Below are 23,189 nucleotides of genomic sequence, written 5' to 3' on the forward strand. Positions count from 1 at the left end.
CAGAACAGGCGGTGCAGTTGTAATAGGTTAATCACCTGCTGCCGCTCATGACGTAGCCGACGTCTTCGTAACACGAGATTTCGTCGCACGTCAGACCGATTTCACCACGCCGAGGGATTCGCTTGCCTTCTAGGACGTAAGCCGCCATAGCAGCACCTTCACCGGGAAGAAGGGCTTTGCCCATCTCGCGATGTGACAGCTGAACAACACCTTTAGGAGCTGGGCCAACTATTTCGTCACCAGAGTCCATGGAGCTGCTCTCAGGACCAGAGCCATTCTTCAGTGATTGTATTTTAGGTAACACTAGAAAAAAGAAAGAGTGTTATTGGAATATGCTTGCCATCACAATAGAGGTACATCACACCTGGTTTCTCAACCCACTCATCTTCCTCCGAAGCACTATCACTCTCTGAGGATGATGTATCCCGCTTTCTAGACTTCTTCCTCTTGGATTTTTTCTTATGCTTCTCCTTCTAAAAAGAACTGATTAGAGTATGATAATGATAAAAGTTTGCCAGAAATGCCCACCTTTTTTTTCTTTTCGCTTTTCCTTTTAGAGTTTTTCTTTTTATGCTTCTTGTCTGGTTCACTACTATCGTCTGAATCAGTTGAATTTCGGGATTTCTTTTTTTTGGGTTTCTTGCCCTCTCCAAATACTTCTGCTAAAGTTTCTGGCCTAAAGTGTATAGGTGTGTTAACTAAACCTTTTGAAATTGAAAATATTTTCTTACCAATCAAGACGAGCAGGTGAGCCACCCCAAGCTGATGGAACACCCATAGTGCTTATTTGTTCTCTTTCCTTTCTTCGATAATCAAAATATTCTTCACTGAACTGGTTTCCTTTTCCTCCACGTGAAACAAAACCACCATTGGCTGGCCTGGATCTAAAATCCTTAAACTTATCCTTAACCTGCTTTTCTGCTGCGAAATTGACATTGTTATTCACGGGAAAACGAATAACGAGAAGGAAAATTAATACCTTCATTACGAATCGGTGAACGGCTTCTCGATCGTCGTCTCGATCGATTTCGTTCTCTTGACGTACTTCGCGATCTATGCCGATGTTTGTTCCTCTCTCTTGATCTCGAACGGGATCGTGATCTTGGCATTTCAAAGGTAAGGACGATTGAAAGTGTAGAAACAGAATTGACGTTAATATGCAGCTTGATAAATAAAACAACGTTTTTAAAGACTACGGATCTTAAAAACAGTGAAGCACCAACTCACCAGAAACCGTCTTTAGTGATCGCCTCGATTAACTCTTTTGTACAAAAAAAAAAAAAACAATCGATTATATTTTTGCTTAAATCGATTTATAGCTAGAGAGGTTGTGAATAATATTTGAAATTGTTCAAAAAAATTTATGCACCAGTAGACACGATCAGGCAACGTCAAATGTAAAACTGTTCTGCTGAAATGAGCAACGTAGTGTCATGTCTCCCATGAGTAACTGTTTTCCGCCTTAAATGTGTGTAATTCTTTTGGCACCATCCCGATCCGTTGTCATAAATAACAAAAGTTAAGAGGTCGAAAAACAAGATACAGCATTTAGTATTGGACTTAAATCGTTCCAATTGAAACTGAGGCGTTTGTGCAGACCGCAAAGTGTGTTACAAACCAAAAAAATGTACTGTACGAGTATGTAAAAGTTATGGCAATATGGCAATCCGTTTTACATAAAAAAAAAAAAAAATGGCGGAAAAAAAATCGCACTTTTTTCTTTTTTCCGAAACGTAGCCATCTACCGCTCAGACTCGTTATTACTGGCGTAGGCAATTTCAGTCCATTGGATGCCATTCACAGTTAGTTCAGTAGCGTGGATGGAGAATAACGCGTGGCTGGAGGAACAATTGAAAAATGGATAAGATAATACAAAAGTAGGATCAAATACAACAAAAGGATGGTAAGTATAAACATTATTATATTGGTTTTCACTTATTAATTATTGTTTATTAGATCAAATTATGAAGCTGCAGGCCCAATTATTGGAACAATACAAAATATTAGTTAACAGCAAAGCTAAGGATGGTAAGGCCTAATACGTAATGATTCTATTTATTTGCTTTTATTCATTTGTGTTTTGTAGCTCAAATTTTTAGTCTACAAGCTCAGCTAGGGGAAAAGAACAAATTGGAATGGAACCAAACAGTGAAGGAGGTTTTTCCAAACTCATCCCTAACTGAACATGAGGATGAATTGGCATTAGGCGAACACAGTCAGGTATGTAAACTTTTCAAATAAGAATTCAAAATAAGTATAGAATTTTAACAAACAATTATTTATTGTTTATTTATTCAGTCCACCACCTGACAGTGTGTTAAATTTAAATTCTGTTAGTGCTGCACTAAAAGAATCGTTAGTAATAGGTCCATGCAGTGAAGGAATTGAACAATTGTGGGACCGTATTTGGGCCAAAAATGGGTGTGGTACAGAAACCGAGATATGGCACAAGTTCAACATAAAACATAGATTAGGTACTTTTTGGTTTTTTGTCTATCGAAAAAGTATTTTTAATGCTGTTATTTTGCATTCACAGAATTTTAGTGGGGGATCAAGTCAAGTCTGGAAGTGTTACAGGATGGAAGAGTCAGCCTGTAGTTGAAAAAACACTGAGAGTGCATTACCGTTAAGGTGTGAGGTAAAGTAATAGAGTGATGCAAATTGTCTAATGAGAAGTACCATCTTGTGTTAATGAATCTGGTACAACAGCAATCCTTTATAGTTCTGTCACAGCTAGAAGCCTGAAATAATTCTGCTTCTCTGGCTTAAGAACAACCTTTATGTTCACAGTGTTGGTGAAGCTGGGTACTTAAATGGCCCAGCTCCCCAATGGATGTTTCACTTCACTGGCATTGCAGCGATGAACATCATACATGGACTCTTTAGGTATGAAAGGAATTTTCTTGAAAAATTTTTGAATTTATGATGAAGCTTTTCTCCTCCTTTTTGCCAACCATGTCTAATCTACAAAAAAAAAATTATCCAATAGGAAAAGATTTTCAGCATACTGGGAACACGACTATCAACAATGCAACATTCTACAGGTGTTATTTTATCATTCAAGAGCCTTATACAATGATGTTAATCTGCAATTTGTATGTCCTTCCCCAAGCTTCCACCAGAAGTTGAATCTATGAGTCATGTAAGTTACATGATCAACAGTTGATATATTTAACGGTGTTGTTTTTCTTTTCTCAATATAGGTTAATAGTAACATTGGATCTGAAAAAATTCTTGGTTGGGGCAAGACACTGAATAAATTGTATTGATTGGATGGATGACATGACATTTCTATACTTAATTCGGATTCCCCAGACGGTATTTGATATTTAAAAAATTGAAGTGCATATCTGGGCTCCCTTCTTTTCTGAAGCCCCGTTTCCCCTTGACTCATAATAAGCCCGTAGGGGGTCATGCCCCTACTGTACGGTATATATAAAAACAACATATACCGAGGTTTGGAGGGCTCTGGCCGGAAAGGGGACGTGGGGTGCCGCTTCGTCCGATGATGTGTTCACGGAGGGTGACGTGGCTGCCCACAAATCCGAACTAAAGGTTAATCGCTCCTGTAAAAATGTTCCATTTCTTCGGCTCTTCTTCCGGCTTCTCTTAGCCAATCACCGGGTAATCTCCCCGGTGGGTCAACAAGGCAGTGTCTCCCCCTGCCTGGGTTGACGGCAACTTTTGAAAGGGCTATTGTGCCTTTTTAAAGTTGCAAAAATAATTGTAATGTGCAGAGAATTGTCAATAAATTTTTTTTTATAAAATTTTTTTGCAAAATTTGTTGCCTTCATAGTCTGTGTTCACACATTTTATTTAGCTTTCTCAATTCTCGTTTATTGTTTATGCCAAGTTTAATGGTAAGCATTGTTTCCTGTAAGCATAGTTTATCTGTAAGCATTCAATTATTATCCAGGGATCGAACCCTAGATGTTCGGCATTCCGCGCCGATGCTTTACCAATGAGCCATGAATCATATGATGTTAAGTTGGTTTTTTTCTAGTCACTTGCGGACTTGCATTTACACTTTGAATAAAACTGAAATACAGTACTGCAATATTATTTTCTCCATTTAGATGTAGATTTTTATACATCTAGTAAGGTTTGAACCCAGTGTAACAGCTATCGCAGCTGAATGCTCTACCACAGAGCTATGGACATTTTAAGATCAATACAAAGATAAACATATAGTTGTGAAAGACTGCATAAACATCCTAGACGATAATCTATGATATGCGATAATTAAAATTTTATATATATCTAGTGGCTCAATGTTAGAGCATCGGCGTTGCACGCTGAATGTCTGAGGATCGATTCCCATGTCAGTAAAACAATATACAAAATTACTTCAGAAAATATCAAGGTATTACACGTGGTTCCTTGTCTAAGTTCATGAATTCAAAAAGTGTAATAAATAATAATTGAATACTTACAGATAAACGATACAACGGTGGCAAAAACAATGAAATTGAATTGCGCAAGCTGAATAAAAAAAAAGTTGATAAATGTAATGTGTGAACACAGACTATGAAGGCAACAAATTTTGCAAAAAAATTTTATAAAAAAAAATTTATTGACAATTCTCTGCACATTACAATTATTTTTGCAACTTTAAAAAGGCACAATAGCCCTTTCAAAAGTTGCCGTCAACCCAGGCAGGGGGAGACACTGCCTTGTTGACCCACCGGGGAGATTACCCGGTGATTGGCTAAGAGAAGCCGGAAGAAGAGCCGAAGAAATGGAACATTTTTACAGGAGCGATTAACCTTTAGTTCGGATTTGTGGGCAGCCACGTCACCCTCCGTGAACACATCATCGGACGAAGCGGCACCCCACGTCCCCTTTCCGGCCAGAGCCCTCCAAACCTCGGTATATGTTGTTTTTATATATACCGTACAGTAGGGGCATGACCCCCTACGGGCTTATTATGAGTCAAGGGGAAACGGGGCTTCAGAAAAGAAGGGAGCCCAGATATGCACTTCAATTTTTTAAATATCAAATACCGTCTGGGGAATCCGAATTAAGTATAGAAATGTCATGTCATCCATCCAATCAATACAATTTATTCAGTGTCTTGCCCCAACCAAGAATTTTTTCAGATCCAATGTTACTATTAACCTATATTGAGAAAAGAAAAACAACACCGTTAAACATATCAACTGTTGATCATGTAACTTACATGACTCATAGATTCAACTTCTGGTGGAAGCTTGGGGAAGGACATACAAATTGCAGATTAACATCATTGTATAAGGCTCTTGAATGATAAACTAGCACCTGTACAATGTTGCATTGTTGATAGTTGTGTTCCCAGTACATGAAAATCCTTTCCTATTGGATAAAATTTTTTTTGGTAGATTAGACCTGGTTGGCAAAAAGGAGGAGAAATTCTTCGTCATAAATTCAAAATTATTTGAAGAAAAATCCTTTCATACCTAAAGAGTCCATGTATGATGTTCATCTCTGCAATGGCAGCAAAATTAAAACATCTTTAGGGCCATTTAAGTACCCAGTTTCCCCAACACTCTGAACGTAAAGGACAAGTTGTTCTTTAGACAGAGAAGCAGAATTATTTGAGGTTTCTAGCTGTGACAGAACTATAAAGGATTGCTGTTGTACTGGATTTATTAACACAAGATGGTACTTCTCTGGATTATTTCATGTTTGGCTGAAACTAGGATTAATCTTTTGAATTGTTAATAAAATAAACACATTAGACAATGTGCATACTCTATTACTTTACCTCATACCTTAATGGTAATGCACTCTGTGTTTTTTCATCTGTAGGCTGACTCTTCCATCCTGTAACACTTCCAGACTTGATTTGATCCCCCATTAAATTCTGTGAATGCAAAATAATAGCATTAAAAATACTTTTTCAATAGACATAAAACCGAAAAGTACCTAATCCATGTTTCACGTTGAACTTGTGCCATATCTTGGTTTCCGTACCACACCCATTTTCGGCCCAAATACGGTCCCACAATTGTTCACTTCCTTCACTGCATGGGCTTATTACTAACGATTCTTTTTGTGCAGCACTAACAGAATTTAAATTTAACACACTGTCAGGTGGTAGACTGAATAACTAAACAATAAATAATTGTTTGTTAAAATTCTATACTTATTTTGAATTCTTATTTGAAAAGTTTAGGTACCTGACTGTGTTCGCCTAATGCCAATTCATCCTCATGTTCAGTTAGGTTTGAGTTTGGAAAAACCTCCTTCACTGTTTGGAAACTGTTCCGTTCCAATTTGTTCTTTTCCCCTAGCTGAGCTTGTAGACTCAAACTTTGAGCTACAAAACACAAATGAATAAAAGCCAATAAATAGAATCATTATGTATTAGGCCTTACCATCCTTAGCTTTGCTGTTATCTAATATTTTGTGCTGTTGCAATAATTGAGCCTGCAGGTCCATAATTTGATCTAATAAACAATAATTAATAATTCAAAACAAATATAATAATGTTTATACTTACCATCCTTTTGTAGTATTATCTTATCCATTTTTCAATTGTTCCTCCAGCCACGCGTTAGTCTCCATCCACGCTACTGAACTAACTGCGAATGGCATCCAATGGAATGAAATTGCCTACGCCAGAAATAATGAGTCTGAGCGGTAGATGGCTACGTGTCGGAAAAAAAGAAAAAAGTGCGATTTTTTATTTTTTTTTCGCCATTTTTTTTTTTTTTTTTATGTAAAACGGATTGCCATAGTTTTCCCCGAAAAAAAAAAATATATTTCGTCAAAAAAAAAAAAAAAAAAAATTTTTTTCTTTTGAACGAGGAAGTCCTAGTTCATAGGACTATAATATGGATAAAATGCACTGCGCAGAAGTTAGAAGAATGCAAAGAGCAAAACATAAGGGCAAGCAAAAAAAAAGTAGAGTAAGAATAAGATAAATTTTGCTTTTTTTTAATAAAAATAAATTGTATTGACATTACTCTGAACAGTTAAATAATTTTGCAACTTTCGAAAGGCAATGCAACCCTTTCAAAAGTTGCCGCCAACCAAGGCAGGGGGAGACACTGCATTGGTTGACCCATCGGGGAGATTACCCGGTGCTTGGCTAAGAGAAGCCGGAAGAAGAGCCGAAGAAATGGAACATTTTTACAGAACCTTTAATTCGGATTGTTGGGTAGCCACACAGCCCTCCATGAACACTTCATCGAACCATGCGGACCCCTACGTCCCCTTTCCGGCCAGAGCCCTCCAAACCTCGGTATATGTTGTTTTTATATATACCGTACAGTAGGGGCATGACCCCCTACGGGCTTATTATGAGTCAAGGGGAAACGGGGCTTCAGAAAAGAAGGGAGCCCAGATATGCACTTCAATTTTTTAAATATCAAATACCGTCTGGGGAATCCGAATTAAGTATAGAAATGTCATGTCATCCATCCAATCAATACAATTTATTCAGTGTCTTGCCCCAACCAAGAATTTTTTCAGATCCAATGTTACTATTAACCTATATTGAGAAAAGAAAAACAACACCGTTAAACATATCAACTGTTGATCATGTAACTTACATGACTCATAGATTCAACTTCTGGTGGAAGCTTGGGGAAGGACATACAAATTGCAGATTAACATCATTGTATAAGGCTCTTGAATGATAAACTAGCACCCGTAGAATGTTGCATTGTTGATAGTTGTGTTCCCAGTATATGAAAATCCTTTCCTATTGGATAAATTTTTTTTTTGTAGATTAGACCTGGTTGGCAAAAAGGAAGAGAAATTCTTTGTCATAAATTCAAAATTATTTGAAGAAAATTCCTTTCATACCTAAAGAGTCCATGTATGATGTTCATCTCTGCAACGGCAGCAAAATCTTAGGGCCATTTAAGTACCCAGTTTCACCAACACTGTGAACATAAAGGTTGTTCTTAAGCCAGAGAAGCAGAATTATTTCAGGCTTCTAGCTGTGACAGAACTATAAAGGATTGCTGTTGTACCAGATTCATTAACACAAGATGGTACTTCTCATTAGACAATTTGCATCACTCTATTACTTTACCTCACACCTTAACGGTAATGCACTCTCAGTGTTTTTTCAACTACAGGCTGACTCTTCCATCCTGTAACACTTCCAGACTTGACTTGATCCCCCGCTAGAATTCTGTGAATGCAAAATTATAGTGTTAAAAATACTTTTTCGATAGACAAAAAACCAAAAAGTACCTAATCCATGTTTTAGGTTGAACTCGTGCCATTTCTGGGTTTCCGTACCACACCCATTTTTGGCCCAAATACGGTTCCACAATTGTTCAATTCCTTCGCTGCATGGACTTATTACTAACGTTTCTTTTAGTGCAGCACTAACAGAATTTAAATTTTACACACTGTCAGGTGGTGGACTGAATAACCATGGTGTACTAGCATGGTGTAACAACTCTTTGTTACAACGGCCTATCTCGGCTGAAGCCTGTTTGGGGTCTAGGTTATATATTGTCAGAGACGCCTAGTGGCCGATATTGAAGTAAAAGGTAAATGCTGCACCTACTTGAAAAATTTTCTAAGTCCAAACAAGGGGACGTGTCCCATTATCCCATTACCTGTTACATATCAAAATTAACTTCTAACCTTTGTGTAGTTATACTATCGTATTTTTATGTTTAGTTCGTATAAAATGTGGAAGAAGTGGAAAAAAATCTTGTTTTTACTTGTTTGTACGCGCCGCACGTGGCCAGTTTACGTTAGGAAAGGAGAAAAAAAAAAGATTTGTACTGGGTTCGAACTCGAGACTCCCGTACTGCAATCGAGAATTATATTCATTAGACCACTGCATTTGTAATTATTCTACTATCGCGATACTAGTACATCTGCTCAGTACTTCTAAGTAGTTCCGATGGTGGCGTCGGCTATATCTAACCCCAGTTAGGCCACACCCACCTCGTCAGAAAACAGGCTTCATTGGAGATAGGCCTTAAAATGGAGAGTTGTTACACCATGCTAGTACACCATGGAATAACTAAACATTAAAAAATTGTTTGTTAAAGTCGGGCTTACCGACTTTTTCATTTTCTTTCAAAATCAAGATATAGCTATAACAATACGTGAGTTTGATTCTAAATTAAAGAAAATCATAAATATGTCGTTAATTTTTTTCATTGGGCCAACTGTTTTTGAAATACACCGAATATTTGTGCTGCTTCGCGCTGGCGCTGGTGCGTACTGGCACGCTTGCGATTGTGTTAAATATTCGGTGTATTTCAAAAACGATAAATTTGATGCAAAAATAAAGCCTTGTTTTTGCGTCGGGTAACATAATACAAAATTGGCTGCTTTTTCAGGACAATCGCATTGATCATTTTGTTCAACGTACATTGAGATACTCATCGAAAACGGAAAAAAAATTTATACACAAAATTCTCTAGCGGTCGATGACACTTCACATCCCAGCAAATTTGCGCGAGTACAATGCTCCCGCTTTTCTTGCCGTCAGAAATTATGTAGATAACTTGAAACTTCAATGCAAGTCGAGGTGGTTTCAAGTAAACTAGAGAAATCTGCTTCTTGAACCGCCGGCTATCGAAATCACTTGAGGCATGCTGGAACAGGAAAACGTTTGCGTGATGGCATTTGTAACCAAGATCAAGATTTGAATCAGTTTGAGCGACAGAGAAAAGAAGGAACTGGTTGTTTCCAACACATCTTTTGCAAGGTTTGCGTTAGTTGAAGCTTAGTGAATTAAGAGGTCAAAGAACATGAAAAAATACTATTAAAAACACGACTATTTTTTAGTGTCATTCGCATTGTAAAACTTGAAAACACATAGGTTGCTTTTCAAATTTTGTAGGTTAAACTGGTTGTTCGCGTACAATTACACTGAATCCCGGTTATAATCGATTACCGTTATACAGCTCCACTGCTGACGAAAATCCACGAAAAGGAGAGATTCTCCAGGCTCATCAACGGACAACCCGGTCACCGAAACCGGTCGCCGTTGATGGGCGATATTTCGAAGACGGTTAAATGTTTAATTTTCAAAAGAATAGTTCCAAAATTTTTTCTTGTAACAAACTGGTTGTAACGAATGGTCAAGCAAAACGTATAAATTGAATCAGGGGAGTTGCTGGACGTGGCAGAAGTTACGAGGACGTCAAGGATACGACGCACACTTTTTCCTTGATAGACCCGAGCAATACGAACATAAGGCAACTCAAAATGCCGATTTCGTATTTTAGCCTGCTACTGGTAATTACAAATTTTTTCGTTCTCAGATGCACACTGAATCAAAAATAACACAAATTTGCGAAATGATTTATACCTAACGATGTAATCCTATGTCTTGCAGGTGTTGTCGGCTGCCTGGATGGGACATGGATTGCCCGCAGAGCCGAAGGAACCAACGTCGAGGGATTCGCGGCAGATGATGTTCCCTTTCGGTGTAGTACCAATGCAGCAACCCAGTGATTTCATCGACGTTGGTGAGTGGCTGATATTTCCCTTCAATAGCCGCATCAGTAGACGGTAGTCAAACAATTGCAGTGTAATTTAACGTGGACATTGAAACTACTTCCTGAAGTGTGTCCCTCTTTATAAATGTTGTGTAAAAAAAAGCAGTAGACTTGTGACAACAATGACATTTTTCGTATTTCGGTTTTAGGCACTTTAGTGCATCACCTGCCTCCAGCAGCAAAACTTAGGTTGGTGGATGCTTTGTTAACTACAACAGCAGCACTGTCTGAAAATCCTCCATTGAGCCCTGGCTACAAAGCTGGAACAGGGCCAAACAGTTTGGATTTATCGAATCTCGACCCGAACGCTTCCCGTAAGAATAGGAAAAAATCACTTACAAATAAATTGCCCCGCTTAACATTTTAAATCGATTTCTCTAAAAAAAAAAAAAAAATATGAAAACACAAAAACAGCTGAAGAACTCTTCCAAAGGATCAGCCACCTGGTGCCGTATTCGCTAGAAGAACTAAGAGATATGCAATCACGGCTGGGATTGGATGCAGTTGTTACCCTCATCGTCCAAGCCCTGGTTGGCCAGATTGTAAGTGTTCTTATAGTACCATTCATCATAAGCATAATCGCTGGTATGTTTGCTGGCTAAGCTGGGTGTCTGCTTGACGGCAACCATTCGTTTGCGCTGCTTTAACTGTTTTGATTTACGAGAATGATTCGTAGTCTCCCTACACCAATTCGTATTTTTACATGATTGTTTCTTTCCTATCCTATCAACTTCAACGTGATTAAAGGACTATTTAATACACGAATCCGATTCTTGAGTTCGCTTACGTTTTCAAGTTTTACACACCTGCTTGCCTGTTGGCAAGAAAATCCAAGTCTCTGAACAAAGAAAAAAGGCCGTCTTTCACGAAAAGTAGACAAGGAAAGGACAATGATTGAAACACCTTGAAAAAACCTTCCAAGCTAATGAACGTTTGAGAAATCAGCTTCGATAAAACTATGCAATTCCAAGTGGGACTGAAAATATCCAGTCCCATTTCTCCTGTCCCACTTTGTTAGCTAAACATCACTAGAAAATAACGTTGGAAGTGAATTCAAACGAAAGAGGTGCAAACTCTGTGCTTAGTAACTACAATGGACGGACTATTGCAAGTGGCAAAGCAGCTCAAGTCTTAAAAGGCATTTCCTAAGAACGAATTCTTGAATATTAGGACAGGAATGAAAGCTGACCTCGTGTTCCATGTAAGGAGCATCACGAATTTGCCAAGAAACGTAAAGAAGGGCTACGTTAGACGTGCAGCTAATTTTTACAAAACGAATTATTAGACTATAGTGGGAGACAGAATATGTGATCTAAACAATTAGATGCCAATAAAAAAATAGTGCTTAACAAAAAAGGGAATGATGGTCTGATCTACTACTACAACCCATTCTGAAATAGTGCACAGTGCGAACAATGATGTTGTTTTCTAGTGTATTACAAGCACCATTTTTCCTTTTGTATTAGGACTTCAGTCATCAGCAGTTGATCAACTGCCATACTTGCGATTACACAGTTTTAGAATGTTTTTTATTTCACGATTCTACAGAATGCACTGTAGGTTATTAAAACCGTATTAGTTTCTAAATATGCCTACAACAATAGAAGTGAATCACTGAAACCATATTTCCAATAATTTTTTTTTGTGTTTTTTTTTGGTTTGTTTTTGTTTTTTGTGTTTTTTTGCGTTACAAGGAATGTAATATGATGAAACGTCCATCAATTTTCTAGGTGAGAGGACTAAATACTCTTGAAAAAAAAAGGAGTTAACATTATGTGAAGGCATCTGCGTCTTGGTTATAAAGAATATACAAAAATAGGCAGAAAAAAAAATCATTTTTCCTCCGTTTTCAAACGTCAACGTCCATCGATGTGAAGCTTGCCTATTGCCCGGCAAAATGAAGGGGAAATAAAAATATCAACATAAAAATGTGCGTCATCCACACGTAATGTGAATGAAACGAATGGTATCATATGGAAGGCCGGCTTTCAAACGGCTTCACAGTGTCTCTGTTCTTTTCAAATACCGATCGAGGAAAAAACGAAAACAAAAAAAATAATAATGATTGCAGGAATCAGTGCAGCTACTGTGTTGTTTAAGTGATTGGATGAGGAACCAGTTGCTACTTGATTACCTTGTTAATTTAGCACCACAAACAAAAGGCGAAAGAACGAAGAGAAGGAAGAGATGGGTAAGCTGTTTAGCGGTTGAATTCAACTCTAAATCTGATTGCGTTTAGAAGAATTGATCAGATATTTACAGCAATGAGTCAACAGATGTTTCTCGTTACTCTGCTCGGCGTTGTTACCGCTGCTGGTCCCCATCGAATTGACTTCACGCGTATAAATATCCATTCCGTATTGACCTTCTTCGGGAAAACTGATCTTAAAGGTGACCAGGTCGTCCGTGACATAATGCGTGGCGTATTTAGCAAGCCGTTTCTCTTCCGAGCCGTTTTTGTGTAGTGTAGCCATAAAGTCGGTCAACGGTCGGGACATGCGGAATTGGCATTCGAGTTCACGGCCGGCAAAAATCAGCGCATCTTGATGAGTAATGGGCACCAGGCCAAAAAGGCGCGTTGCCTTCATCGGGCCCCATTCGCCACTAGCACAGTCCGGCAGAGGGACCATGACTGTCTGAAGGTCCTCACAAACGATCTTGAACTTGCAAACGCTCTTGAATTTCATTGGCTCGCCTGTCAGGTATTCGCGTGGTGTCACTGCGTTAGCGAAGATATCCAGAAGGAAAGCCCCACTGCAAGGGGCGTGCACTCGGAAAGCCACCACGTTTCCAACAACAGACTATCAGAATAGCAAGGAAACACAAAACTTTAATCGATGAAAAATTGAATACGTCTGAATTTGATATTGACCTGCATGACGAAACGCTTAAGACTGGTGTTTTCGAATGTGTCGGTATCATTGTCGTAAAACTTGAGGTTGTAATGGAAAATGAGGCTGGCTTGCATGTTGGACGGCATACCAATTCGAATCGTAACAGCTCCTGTTGCAATACAAAACATGCATTTAGATTGGTGGACGTCAATTTGTATTGCGATTAATCGATTGATCAACAGCGCAATAAATCACCTGTGGAATCCGTAACCATAACTGCCTTGGTGTTGTCATCTGGGAAGTACAACCCATAACGGAAGAAGAGGGAACGCACGAAAGGCAGGTCTTCAAACTCTTTGAGAGTGATGGTGGTTTTAAGCAGTTGCCATTCGGCTTGAAGAGGGAAAAATTCGTAGATGAATTCCTTCGGATCCGTTAAGAAGTAATGATCATCATACTCGTAACTAATACAAAACAAATGTCAAAGTCAAACACGTAAACATTTTTTTGTGCAAATTTCCTTACGTACCGAAGACTGTCGGATTTGCTCTTGCTACCCGGTTTGGGTACTTCTTTAGCATTGACCAGATGGCGGGCGCCCCAGTTGCACTGCACGAAGCGCCAAGCTCCGGCAACATAGACAGCGTTCCACGAATTACGGAAGCGGTTGTCCTCGAAGCGGACTCCCGGTTGATAGCCGGCTGATTTTGAATAGCCCTTGATAACCACGCAATGTAAACCGGCATAGCTACATTTCATCAGAAAGTAAAGCGACGAAATGTCAAGTTACGATGTAAAAAAAAATGTCAACCGTGACATGATTTTAATACCTGCAGATGCGTTTGAACAAGACGTGGTAGCTTTCCGTACCGTGTTTGATGCCTCGGAGCAAACCCATCGGTGTATCTGTGCGAACCGTGTCGTCGAACTGCATCGTGTTCAAATTCTTGACCGTGATCCACCGGAAAATGGTTCTATTGACGACAATGATAAAACGATGAATAAAATCATAGAAAATGTTACATTTATTTATCATATATTACCTGGCTTTCTCGACATCGGATCCACATCGTCCAATCAACATGCGTACAAGGTCTGTGAATGTTTTCTGATCTTCTTGTGCCACCTAATTAATGAAGAATACGAAATAATGAAGAAATTGAAGATAAAAAGCGGAAGGATATTTCAATGCATTCCAGTTAATTAGCGACCGTGTCTAAATCCGGCTGATGCAAACAAAAAAAAAAGAAAATTTCGTAGCAAACGCAACGGCCGTAATTGTACAACGAGACATAACAAAATGTGCGGCTATAAAAAAAAAAACGTTTGGAACATCGAGTATATACCGTACTGTACACAGTTACACATTCAAATTTTTCGTACTAAAGTCATTTTGGGGGAAAAGAAACGACTTGATGGCTTTGACTTTTAATCCGTTAATCTATTATTCCAGTCTTTGGACTGGAACAATTGTCACGCTACACGCAGCTTTAGTACTAACAAACGACCGCTGATTGCCTTAAACTTACCGTCATACTGTTGAAACACGTTTAACAGGAAAACAACCAAAGACCATAATTGTACCTTATTACTGAAGGAAATATGAAAAGCGCTTACCGAAATAGCGATTTGATCAATATCAGCAAAGACGAGCGGATCGTGGTAGATGTCAGTTTTCGCCACACCGGGTGGTTGAGGTGCAGGAGGGTTGCTCGGGTAAGGGAACAATTCCTCGGTCTGGTAATCATCGTCGATGTAGAGGCTCTCGGCGCGCATGAACTCGGAGCGTTTCTCGTTGATCAAGTTCATCATCTCTTTGCTCTGCTTCTCCACCAGTGCTGCTGTCGCCGCTCTAAATTTTTTTTTTTTTTTTTTCAAATCCGTTAACAAGAAAAGATGATAGTTAGACGTGAGAGAATTGTGTTTAAGTTCTTGATGGATTAAGGGAAAATCTATGGCGAATCAAGTTGAGTTGATAGCAAATATTCCGTTATAAAAAATAATACATCTTTCCTAGAATGAACTCTAGATTAAACTCCCGTCTAAGACGGATGCGTTTTATGACTTGAGGATATACTGATATGGAGTGAAAAGGGCGTTGCACGTTATGCTCCGGGATGTTTCGAAATAAAGACCAAAAAAAAAATAATAATAAAACCGGAAAAGCAACGAGAATGCAAAATTGAGGAAGAGTATAGTTGAACTGGAGAGAGCAATGCATCGCTATAAGGAATCCCGATGGCAAACACACGCACACACACACACACAAAAAAAACAAGACGTTTGTGGTTATCATTTCCAGTTGGCTGATTAAGTTCAAGTTTTTTTCTTTTCCTACCACGAAGGTAATAAGTAACTAGTGTTTCCAACTGGCGGTGCCAGTCCAAATCATATGGCAGCAGCCGTCTGAAAACATCGCTAATAATAACGCGGAACTGCATATGTCTGTGTGTGTGTGTGTTTACATAGTATTTTTTGTTTCTTTTTACCGTTCATGTTCCAGGAGTTTGCGGGTGAGCGACTCCTTCTTCTTGTCACGGCGGACGGTTAGATTCTTTTCGAGATCCTCGCGCTCCCTTTGCAGTCTCAGAGTCAATACTTTTTGCTCGTCGGGTTTTTTCCGTTTGTTGGCCAGCTCGCGCTCGAACCGTGACGTCAACTTCTCCAGCTCCTTCTCCCACTCTTCCTGTAAAATTTCAATATTCAGAGCCGTTAACCAAATACTTTGCTGTACCGGTGTTATCTGTTTTTTTTTTTATTATAGCTACTATCGATCGCCAAACATCCTTGTTTTTAAACTTTGAGTTATTTATGATCGACAGAGAACTTCAGCTCACATGCCGACAGCCCTCAAGTAACGATAATAAGACGACACGATACACATTTTTTTTTTTTGTTTTCGTCTGAACGTCAAAACTCGGCAGCAGGTTAATAACGTTAGAAAAGTCATCATCCGACGTCCCACTTTTTTTTTCTTGCCGTTATCTTTGCAGCCATCTCGTAAAGTGTTGCGATGTGTTTCGCCATTTAGTCGGAAGCATTCGAGCGTGCTACCGGCGCTCCAGTATCTTTATTATTTTCTTTGATGCTATTTTAATTCGCAAAATCTTCTCCATCATCATCTTCCCCGTTTTCTGGTGTGTGTGTATGTGTAAATAATGGCTGCAGTCGTACGTACATGTAAACACAAAGGTTGCTGTTGGCAATGCACTCACCCGAAATTCTTCTTTGAACTTAAATTCCTCTTCTTCACGTTGGCGGGCAAATTTTCGGTACAAGTCGTCCTCTTCCTTACGGTGTTTCATCTCCAATCGAACTTGGGTGTCTTTGTCCTAATATTTAATACACACACAAAAAAAAAAACAGATATTTAATGAACGTTCGATGAACGGTGCTTTTTTTTATATGCATGATCATGAAAGAGTTTCCGAGTCATTACGATCTCCTGTGAAAAGAATTCAGTTTGTTTTGAGAACGCTTCAAATAATAAGCCGCTAAAGTTCATCGAGGAAAACGAAGGGAAATAACGCGTAACGGATAGATAAAGCTTTCCCTTCTTCAATCACAAGTATACGTCGTTAGCCTGTGCACTCGGCTACTGGATAAATAGACCGTCTAACGGTTAGACCGGAGGTAGAAAAACCACCTGGAGTGGCACTCTGGGTAGGCACCAAAAAAAAAAAAGGAAAAATCCCTTTTTCCACGAAAAATAAAACTTGCTGTTATGAAAACATGCAAGCGTATCAGACACACAAGTAAAAAAAAAAGAGATAAGATGAAAAAAACTAGGCATCAGTGAAGCATGGCTCCATCGGCTAAATGGACACGCGAGGTGATAGCTCCCAAAGTGTTGCCGAAACGGAATCATCGTCACCGCTGCGTGTAAAAAGCTTCTCTTAAAAGACCGAGACTGGGACACTAAGGCAACGACCGCAAAGTGCGTCTCGATTTTTGTTCCCACATTGATGATTTCTCCTACGATCGATCTCTTACTGTTTTCTACATCCAATAGAAACGCAAGTCTGTTGGCCGCACAAGTCGCCGGGGTTGCGAACCCTTGGATGACAGGAACAAAAAGGGAGAGTCTTAAACTTTCCCCTCACATACTCAACATTCACTAACCGTACTTTCTAGCTAGTAATTGTTGATGGCAAAGAAAAATGAAAACCCAAAGTTATACCTTCTCTTTTTCCTGTGAAACAAATGCATTACACAGCGACGAGCGGAAAAAGGTTGTAACCCTCAATGACGGCCTCGTTACACGAAAAGCATATTAAATCATCTAATTGAAGAAGAGAAAAGAAAAATACATTCCTCAAACGTCTTTCAAAGATTTCCCCTTGTGTGTCTAACCGCGCAGCTCGTCCAATTATGGAAATCTCACGTACGAGAATCTCATTTAAAATGTGCTGCCGTTTGAAAAGGCATCTCTTTTTGGCCTATCTTGCAATCCATTTTCAGGTCGTGACACTTCTCTTGTTGAAACGCTTCAAGGCGAAATTCAAGTCGATAAATCGACTCGTCAAAAAACAGAAAGAAAGAAAGCCATGACACACATAAGAGAAAATAAATAATCTGTTAGGATAATCAGCGAGTTCGCCTGATATGCCGAGCAAATTAGACAAGCTAAATACGAAAGAGGGGGAAACCATTGTTGAATACATTCAAATTCCGGTAATAATTTCCTCCACGATTCATAAAGCTGGCAGTGAAAATACAATGAGCTATAACAATAATAACTGTAAAAATAAAGGAGGAGAAATCAATAAAATATTAAACAATCGCAAAAGACTCGTTTCTTTCTTTTTTTTTTAAGGGGAGCCGGTTATTCAGTTTAGGTTTGCTGTTATCGACGTATTCGAAGGTACAAAAGCCACCTGTAAAGCGCTGAGACTGGAACAACGGCATACCAGTGTACGCGACCGCAAAAAAAAAAAAAATAAAAACAGCTCATCATAAAAAAAAGTTGAATGGGAGACGGTCGCCATCGTCGACACACATTTCGAAAAAGGCCAACAGGACGAAGACGCGCTCGATTCAATCGCAGTGACGCAACAAACGGACCAAACGCGGGTAAAACGAATCAGCCAAACACCTGAGAGATTCGCTCGAATGAAAACAATTGCGACGATATCATGGACCGAATCGGCCCCCCCCCCCTCCCCAACAAATAAAAACGTACAGGAAATGACCGAAAAAGGCAATGGGTATTTTTCAGGTTGGATTGATTCAATGACGAGGGGGAAAAAAATGCCGTCATTCTTTCCCGTTGGAATTCATTTTGTGGACAGTCAGCAACTGGATAAGAATAACGAGGCGGGGATAGGCAATACGCACATTCAGTTGATGATTTCACGTGTCCATCAATGGGTTTTTTAAAAAACTCATTTTGGGCGTTGTCGCAGGATCTGACGTCATTCAGCGCTGTGGGTATAAACTTGTGAGGTTGATGTATAACATCGGCCACGGGCCGTTGCAGAGCCGACAAATCATTTCCATGTTACAACGAATTGACTGGCTATAGGACTAATGTTTTGAATTTAAAAAAAAAAAAAAAAACTTGCAAGAGAATTGCAGATGAATTCCATGATTAAAGCAGACAAACAAAACAAATATTCGCTGCTGGCAATGTTCCTTTTAAAGGTAGAGCAGTTGCCGGGCGTATGCGCGTGATGTTTTATGCCTTTAATACGAAGACGGATTTCCTTTTGAATCGCAAAAAAAAAATCATTAAATAAAAAAAATGAAGCGGAGTAAAAAAAAACAAAAGAAGGATGATGACGATGCTCTGTTTTCAACCATCACGAAGATGGCTGACAGCAACATTTAATTTCTTTCTCTTCTTTTTTTCTACTTCGTCTCTTTCGAAAAGAACCCCACAAAAATCTCATGACCGTAGGTGGCAGCAAGTAATCCAACCAGAAAAAAAATGACCACTTCGAAATTTCTTTTTCAACCAAACATGGAGACACTAAAACAATTGATCGAGCCGCGCGGCCCCCAAAAGATTCTTTTCACTTCACGCCATGACGTAACATCAAAGTAATAAGTCAACTCGTTTCATTTTTTTTTGTCTCTGATCTCTCCATTGTTTGTTTTGCAAAAGTGTGAAGCAAACAAGATCGATTTTAAGGAGGATGGAAATTTCCATCTTTATAATAAGGCGGGGTATGAATTAAGACGAATCAACAGCGCAAATCCTCCGTTTCCAGGTAAAATGAAAAAAGGAAGAGGTAAAAAAAAAAAAAAAAAAAAAAAACGAGTTCCAAGAGAAGCGAATCTCCTTGTATGGCCAGCAACCACACGAAGGCGATGGGATGAACGCACGAATGGGAAATAATATCGAGGAAGAAAAAGAAAAGAAAAAAAAAACCGAACGGCTAGTCTCGGGAAAATGTTGTTGTAGCCGCGGGAGGGTTGGGCGCGCTTAAAGATGACGTCTTTTCCCAGGGACTGGATTGGTTGATCGCCTTTATTGTCCAGGTGGAATGAGCACATAAGAAGTAAGTAATAGAAGGTGTATAGACAACACTGCGGGCAGGCGGGTTTCATCACGTTTTGGCCTCTTCAATTCTTCCATCATCATCTCTTTCTTCTTCCTCGCTTTCCACAAGTTATTCCCTGCTTTTTTATTTTCTCATACGCTCTCAGGTAAACATCAAGGCCGATGACCGTATAAGGTGTTGCTGGAGCGACAGCACAATACGTCGGAGCCCGAAAGGAGAAAGTGGCGTCATCGCACTGACACTATTGCTGTCTGTTTTGCGTGCACATGTTTTTTTCTTTTTCATTTGTTTCACCAGCAATTGTTTTTATTCGCCTCTTTCATCATCTTCAACAACCGATTTGCATGACGGTCACCAGCGTGAAGAGGTGACCCAACACAAGGCTTTACCGCCAAGCGGCAAGTGGGGGAACACGCACATTCCTCCCAACAAAATTTGAAAGACAAGGCGGAATGAATGAGGGAAAACAAAAAAGAGAAAGGCAACGTATATAGAAAGAAAGGGAGAGAGATAAGATAAGAGGGTTGAAAGCAAAAGTCGTGTTTTAATAGAAAGTTGTGGGCAGAAGGAAAGAGAGAGACGCATGCAGCAAAGGTATAACAAGCGCAGGTGGAGCGACAGCAACATCCTGCCTTCGGCTCGGAAGACAGCTGATTCGCTGTTCTTTTTTTTTCCCAAAAGAATATTCTCGTATTATTTTATTCTTTTTAATTCCACCACGTCCCTTTTTTTTGGTATTCCAAAGCTAACTACCCTCATATTTTGTCGTACGTGTACAAAGCGAATCGGCTTCATTATCACGAGTCCTCGTTGCAATATTAAGCGGATGGTCTTTTGGCACCACCATCTGCGATGTCCAGTTACGAAAAAAAGAAAAATATGGCGTCTCCGGTTATGGAAATAAGATCTTGGGAGGTGGAGAACGAGATTAAAACAGTTGCATACCACCAAAAGGCAATTCGATCTGAAGGGAATGTCAATAAAAGGAAGGCACTAACAGTGAAAGTCGGTTTGGAAATCCGACATGTCAGACTGGAAAAACGGCAATGTCTCAACGCCTTTACGAACGATATGTTTTCGTTTTTCGAAAACAAAAAATGGAGACCCCCCCCCCCAAAAAAAAACCAGGAATGGTGACGCAATTTGCTATACCCTCTTTTTATTTTGCATATTTCCAACACTTTTTCTATTCCCCACCTGTCGATAGTAAAGCCCGGCATATCAAGGTGTTCATCGCCACTACCTTTTCGTTCACTCCACTATTCATATTCAAATGTTTTATAGTAATGTAATCACTATTTAAATCGTGCGGGGCATATGTTACAGCAATATACGTAAAATAGTGGTGATCCGTTAGATTGTCGTAACGCCGTATCAGAGACGTTGTACCACGACAGAAAGATAAGGCCTTACAAAAAATATGGAATGTAACGGAATTTTCTAGACCGTTTTTGACCGTTTGTTTGAAAAAAAAAACGAAGGGGAGAAAACGAGAACGACGGGTAAGTTGATGTTCAAAACTCACCAGATAAGAGTCGAGAGGCTTTTCAATAGGTCGTCGGTAACTTCGCTGGAGTTCGGTGGCACGTAGGGCGTGGGCGATGTGAAGAGCGCTAGCATCGAATCGTCCATACTGATGTTCGGCGAAATGTCCGTTCTCACCGCTTTGACGGCCGTTGTTTAGGTGCGGCTTGATGGCCAACGCCTCGGCGTCAAATGTACCCTTGCCTCCTCCACGAATCTGTTCGTTGACGTAGTTGAACGACTTGGGCACATTAAGGGCAGAGCGGATTCCCACGGCCGAACCGTCCAGGTGACCTGGTCCGATCTTGGGGACGTGGCTGATGCAGTAGACCTCCTTGTCGTCATTGGAATCCTGATTGTTGTAATACGTCTTGAGCGTCAGTTTCGTGCCGCATGCCGAGCACTTGAAACAGCCCTGGTGGAAGAATGTAAAGTCCTTCAGCGGACCGACGCGGTCCACCTGGTACACCGTTTGACCGCACCGGAAACAGAGATTCTCGTAAAAGTTCATCATTTTCTCGTTTTTGTTGGTGCGTTAAAAAAAGGAGTTCAAAAATCCTTGTAATCTAACTACTTCCAATCTCTTCTTACCACACTCGGGTGTCAGCTGGCTTCACAAAATTTGCTTGGCAAAAGGCGAGTGCAAAAACAAAAAAAAAACACACACACAAGGCCTTTTCGTCCACGTTTCAGTCGCAGTTAGTAACAACAATCTGCCATCATGCACCGGCAAACTGATGTTGAAATATAGTTTTCAACGAAAGACTTGCGACGAGAATAAAAACACCAACGCACACTTCACAATAAACATTGAACACAAAAAAAATGAAAAAAAAAAGATGGCCAATTGTTGTCTGTCTAACGTGGACTTGTACACTCACGGAGAGCACTCGCTGCAGTGTGACCACTCTTTCAAGGTGAGCGGCGGTTACTGAACTGGTCGTGTGGCGTTCGCATCGCCATCGCTTCTCTTTTCTTTTTGTCTTTCTCCCACCTTTTTTTTCTCTCTCTTTCTCTCCCTCCCTCCTACTGCCTTTTACGAGGATGGGTGTACCTTTTTTGCTTCAGTCTTGCTTTTCCCACGTTGAGTTGGCTATATGTACATAACAACGATCCCGCCCACTTAGTCGTTGACTTGTTGAGTCGACTTGAAACCGAGTTGCAAGGAAACTCCCCCCACCTAGCGGATCGAACGACCGGTCGACCGACCGACTACTCAGGTATATCAAGATAATCACAGCTGAGGGAAAACAAAAAAAGAGAAAAGTGGGTACACTAGTGTTGTAAACAACAAAAAATTGTCTGCAGACTGCGAGCGGTATTCCGCTCTTGACCCGGCCATCCGGATCATTTGTGTCCTCTTTTCATTTTGTCTGATTTCTTTGTTTGTTAGCCCAAAACGATAAGAGCTCATAAAACAATCAAATTACAGGAACAGCTAGGGATATTTATTTTACCGATGGTTGAAGAATTCCTTAATTACTGCAATGCCGTTTTCTTTTTTATCCAATTACAAAAGCTGTACTTTACTCGAACCTGATTTCTTTGAAATTGCATTCCTTTTTTTTAAGCCTATGATTTGAAAGCCCTGGGCATTATTTGCAGCAGAGATAGGGCATGATACGTACGGCATTGTATATTCAATATGACGTCTTATCGTTTACAACTGCCGCATTGCACACCCGTTCTCGGCAGTGTCCAGCCGCTTCGTATCCCGCGGTACTTAAACACCCGGTAGCTTCATTTAGCCTTTCTCGCTAATGGAACGCCGCGTTTCGGAGGTGCAAACTCGCTTGTTAACAAATCGTTAGTGAACACCATTTCTGGGTATGTGCCCTGTCAGAACAATAACGGATGCT

At 39.9% G+C, this 23,189-nt stretch overlaps 4 protein-coding genes and 1 long non-coding RNA gene across 6 annotated transcripts in view; 2 read left to right on the plus strand and 3 right to left on the minus strand.

Moving 5' to 3' along the window:
• LOC130691151 (NKAP family protein CG6066-like) overlaps positions 1-1,174 on the minus strand; it is a 1,619-nt gene extending 445 nt beyond the window's left edge. Inside the window, exons 1-5 of one of the 2 annotated variants that reach the window (XM_057514058.2) lie at positions 980-1,174; positions 732-921; positions 529-676; positions 365-473; positions 36-303 (exon numbers count right to left, since the gene is read on the minus strand). In XM_057514058.2, coding sequence (XP_057370041.1) covers positions 36-303; positions 365-473; positions 529-676; positions 732-921; positions 980-1,109 — 845 coding nt within the window. In that variant the 5' untranslated portion in view covers positions 1,110-1,174. The remainder of the gene's footprint in view (positions 1-35; positions 304-364; positions 474-528; positions 677-731; positions 922-979) is intronic. The other variant, XM_057514059.2, reaches the window with a different exon arrangement.
• Positions 1,175-1,785: 611 nt separating this feature from the next.
• Positions 1,786-2,851, plus strand: LOC130691188 (uncharacterized). Its single transcript, XR_009001152.2, has 5 exons — positions 1,786-1,903; positions 1,957-2,028; positions 2,087-2,220; positions 2,299-2,474; positions 2,537-2,851. It is a non-coding gene; the product is annotated as an uncharacterized LOC130691188 (long non-coding RNA).
• A 1,742-nt stretch (positions 2,852-4,593) lies between these two features.
• LOC130691168 (uncharacterized) lies at positions 4,594-6,489 on the minus strand. Its single transcript, XM_057514079.2, has 6 exons — positions 6,357-6,489; positions 6,159-6,298; positions 5,905-6,088; positions 5,751-5,842; positions 5,436-5,618; positions 4,594-5,364 (listed from the first exon to the last, which is right to left on the minus strand). The coding sequence occupies exons 1-4, from the start codon at positions 6,418-6,420 to the stop codon at positions 5,778-5,780; spliced, it is 453 nt and encodes a 150-aa protein (XP_057370062.1). The 5' UTR covers positions 6,421-6,489; the 3' UTR covers positions 4,594-5,364; positions 5,436-5,618; positions 5,751-5,777.
• A 3,613-nt stretch (positions 6,490-10,102) lies between these two features.
• Positions 10,103-11,144, plus strand: LOC130691167 (uncharacterized). The gene is made up of 4 exons (XM_057514078.2): positions 10,103-10,203; positions 10,304-10,436; positions 10,616-10,780; positions 10,881-11,144. The coding sequence occupies exons 1-4, from the start codon at positions 10,174-10,176 to the stop codon at positions 11,066-11,068; spliced, it is 516 nt and encodes a 171-aa protein (XP_057370061.1). The 5' UTR covers positions 10,103-10,173; the 3' UTR covers positions 11,069-11,144.
• Positions 11,145-11,884: 740 nt separating this feature from the next.
• LOC130691127 (hillarin-like) lies at positions 11,885-22,267 on the minus strand. The gene is made up of 10 exons (XM_057514032.2): positions 21,332-22,267; positions 16,516-16,632; positions 15,790-15,986; positions 14,918-15,152; positions 14,344-14,426; positions 14,131-14,274; positions 13,830-14,048; positions 13,556-13,764; positions 13,339-13,469; positions 11,885-13,267 (listed from the first exon to the last, which is right to left on the minus strand). Exons 1-10 carry the CDS (start codon positions 21,842-21,844, stop codon positions 12,686-12,688), a joined length of 2,430 nt encoding a protein of 809 aa, XP_057370015.1. The 5' UTR covers positions 21,845-22,267; the 3' UTR covers positions 11,885-12,685.
• Positions 22,268-23,189: the final 922 nt, after the last annotated feature.

The sequence above is a fragment of the Daphnia carinata genome, chromosome 1 (assembly GCF_022539665.2).
Source record: "Daphnia carinata strain CSIRO-1 chromosome 1, CSIRO_AGI_Dcar_HiC_V3, whole genome shotgun sequence".
Lineage (NCBI taxonomy): Eukaryota > Metazoa > Arthropoda > Branchiopoda > Diplostraca > Daphniidae > Daphnia > Daphnia carinata.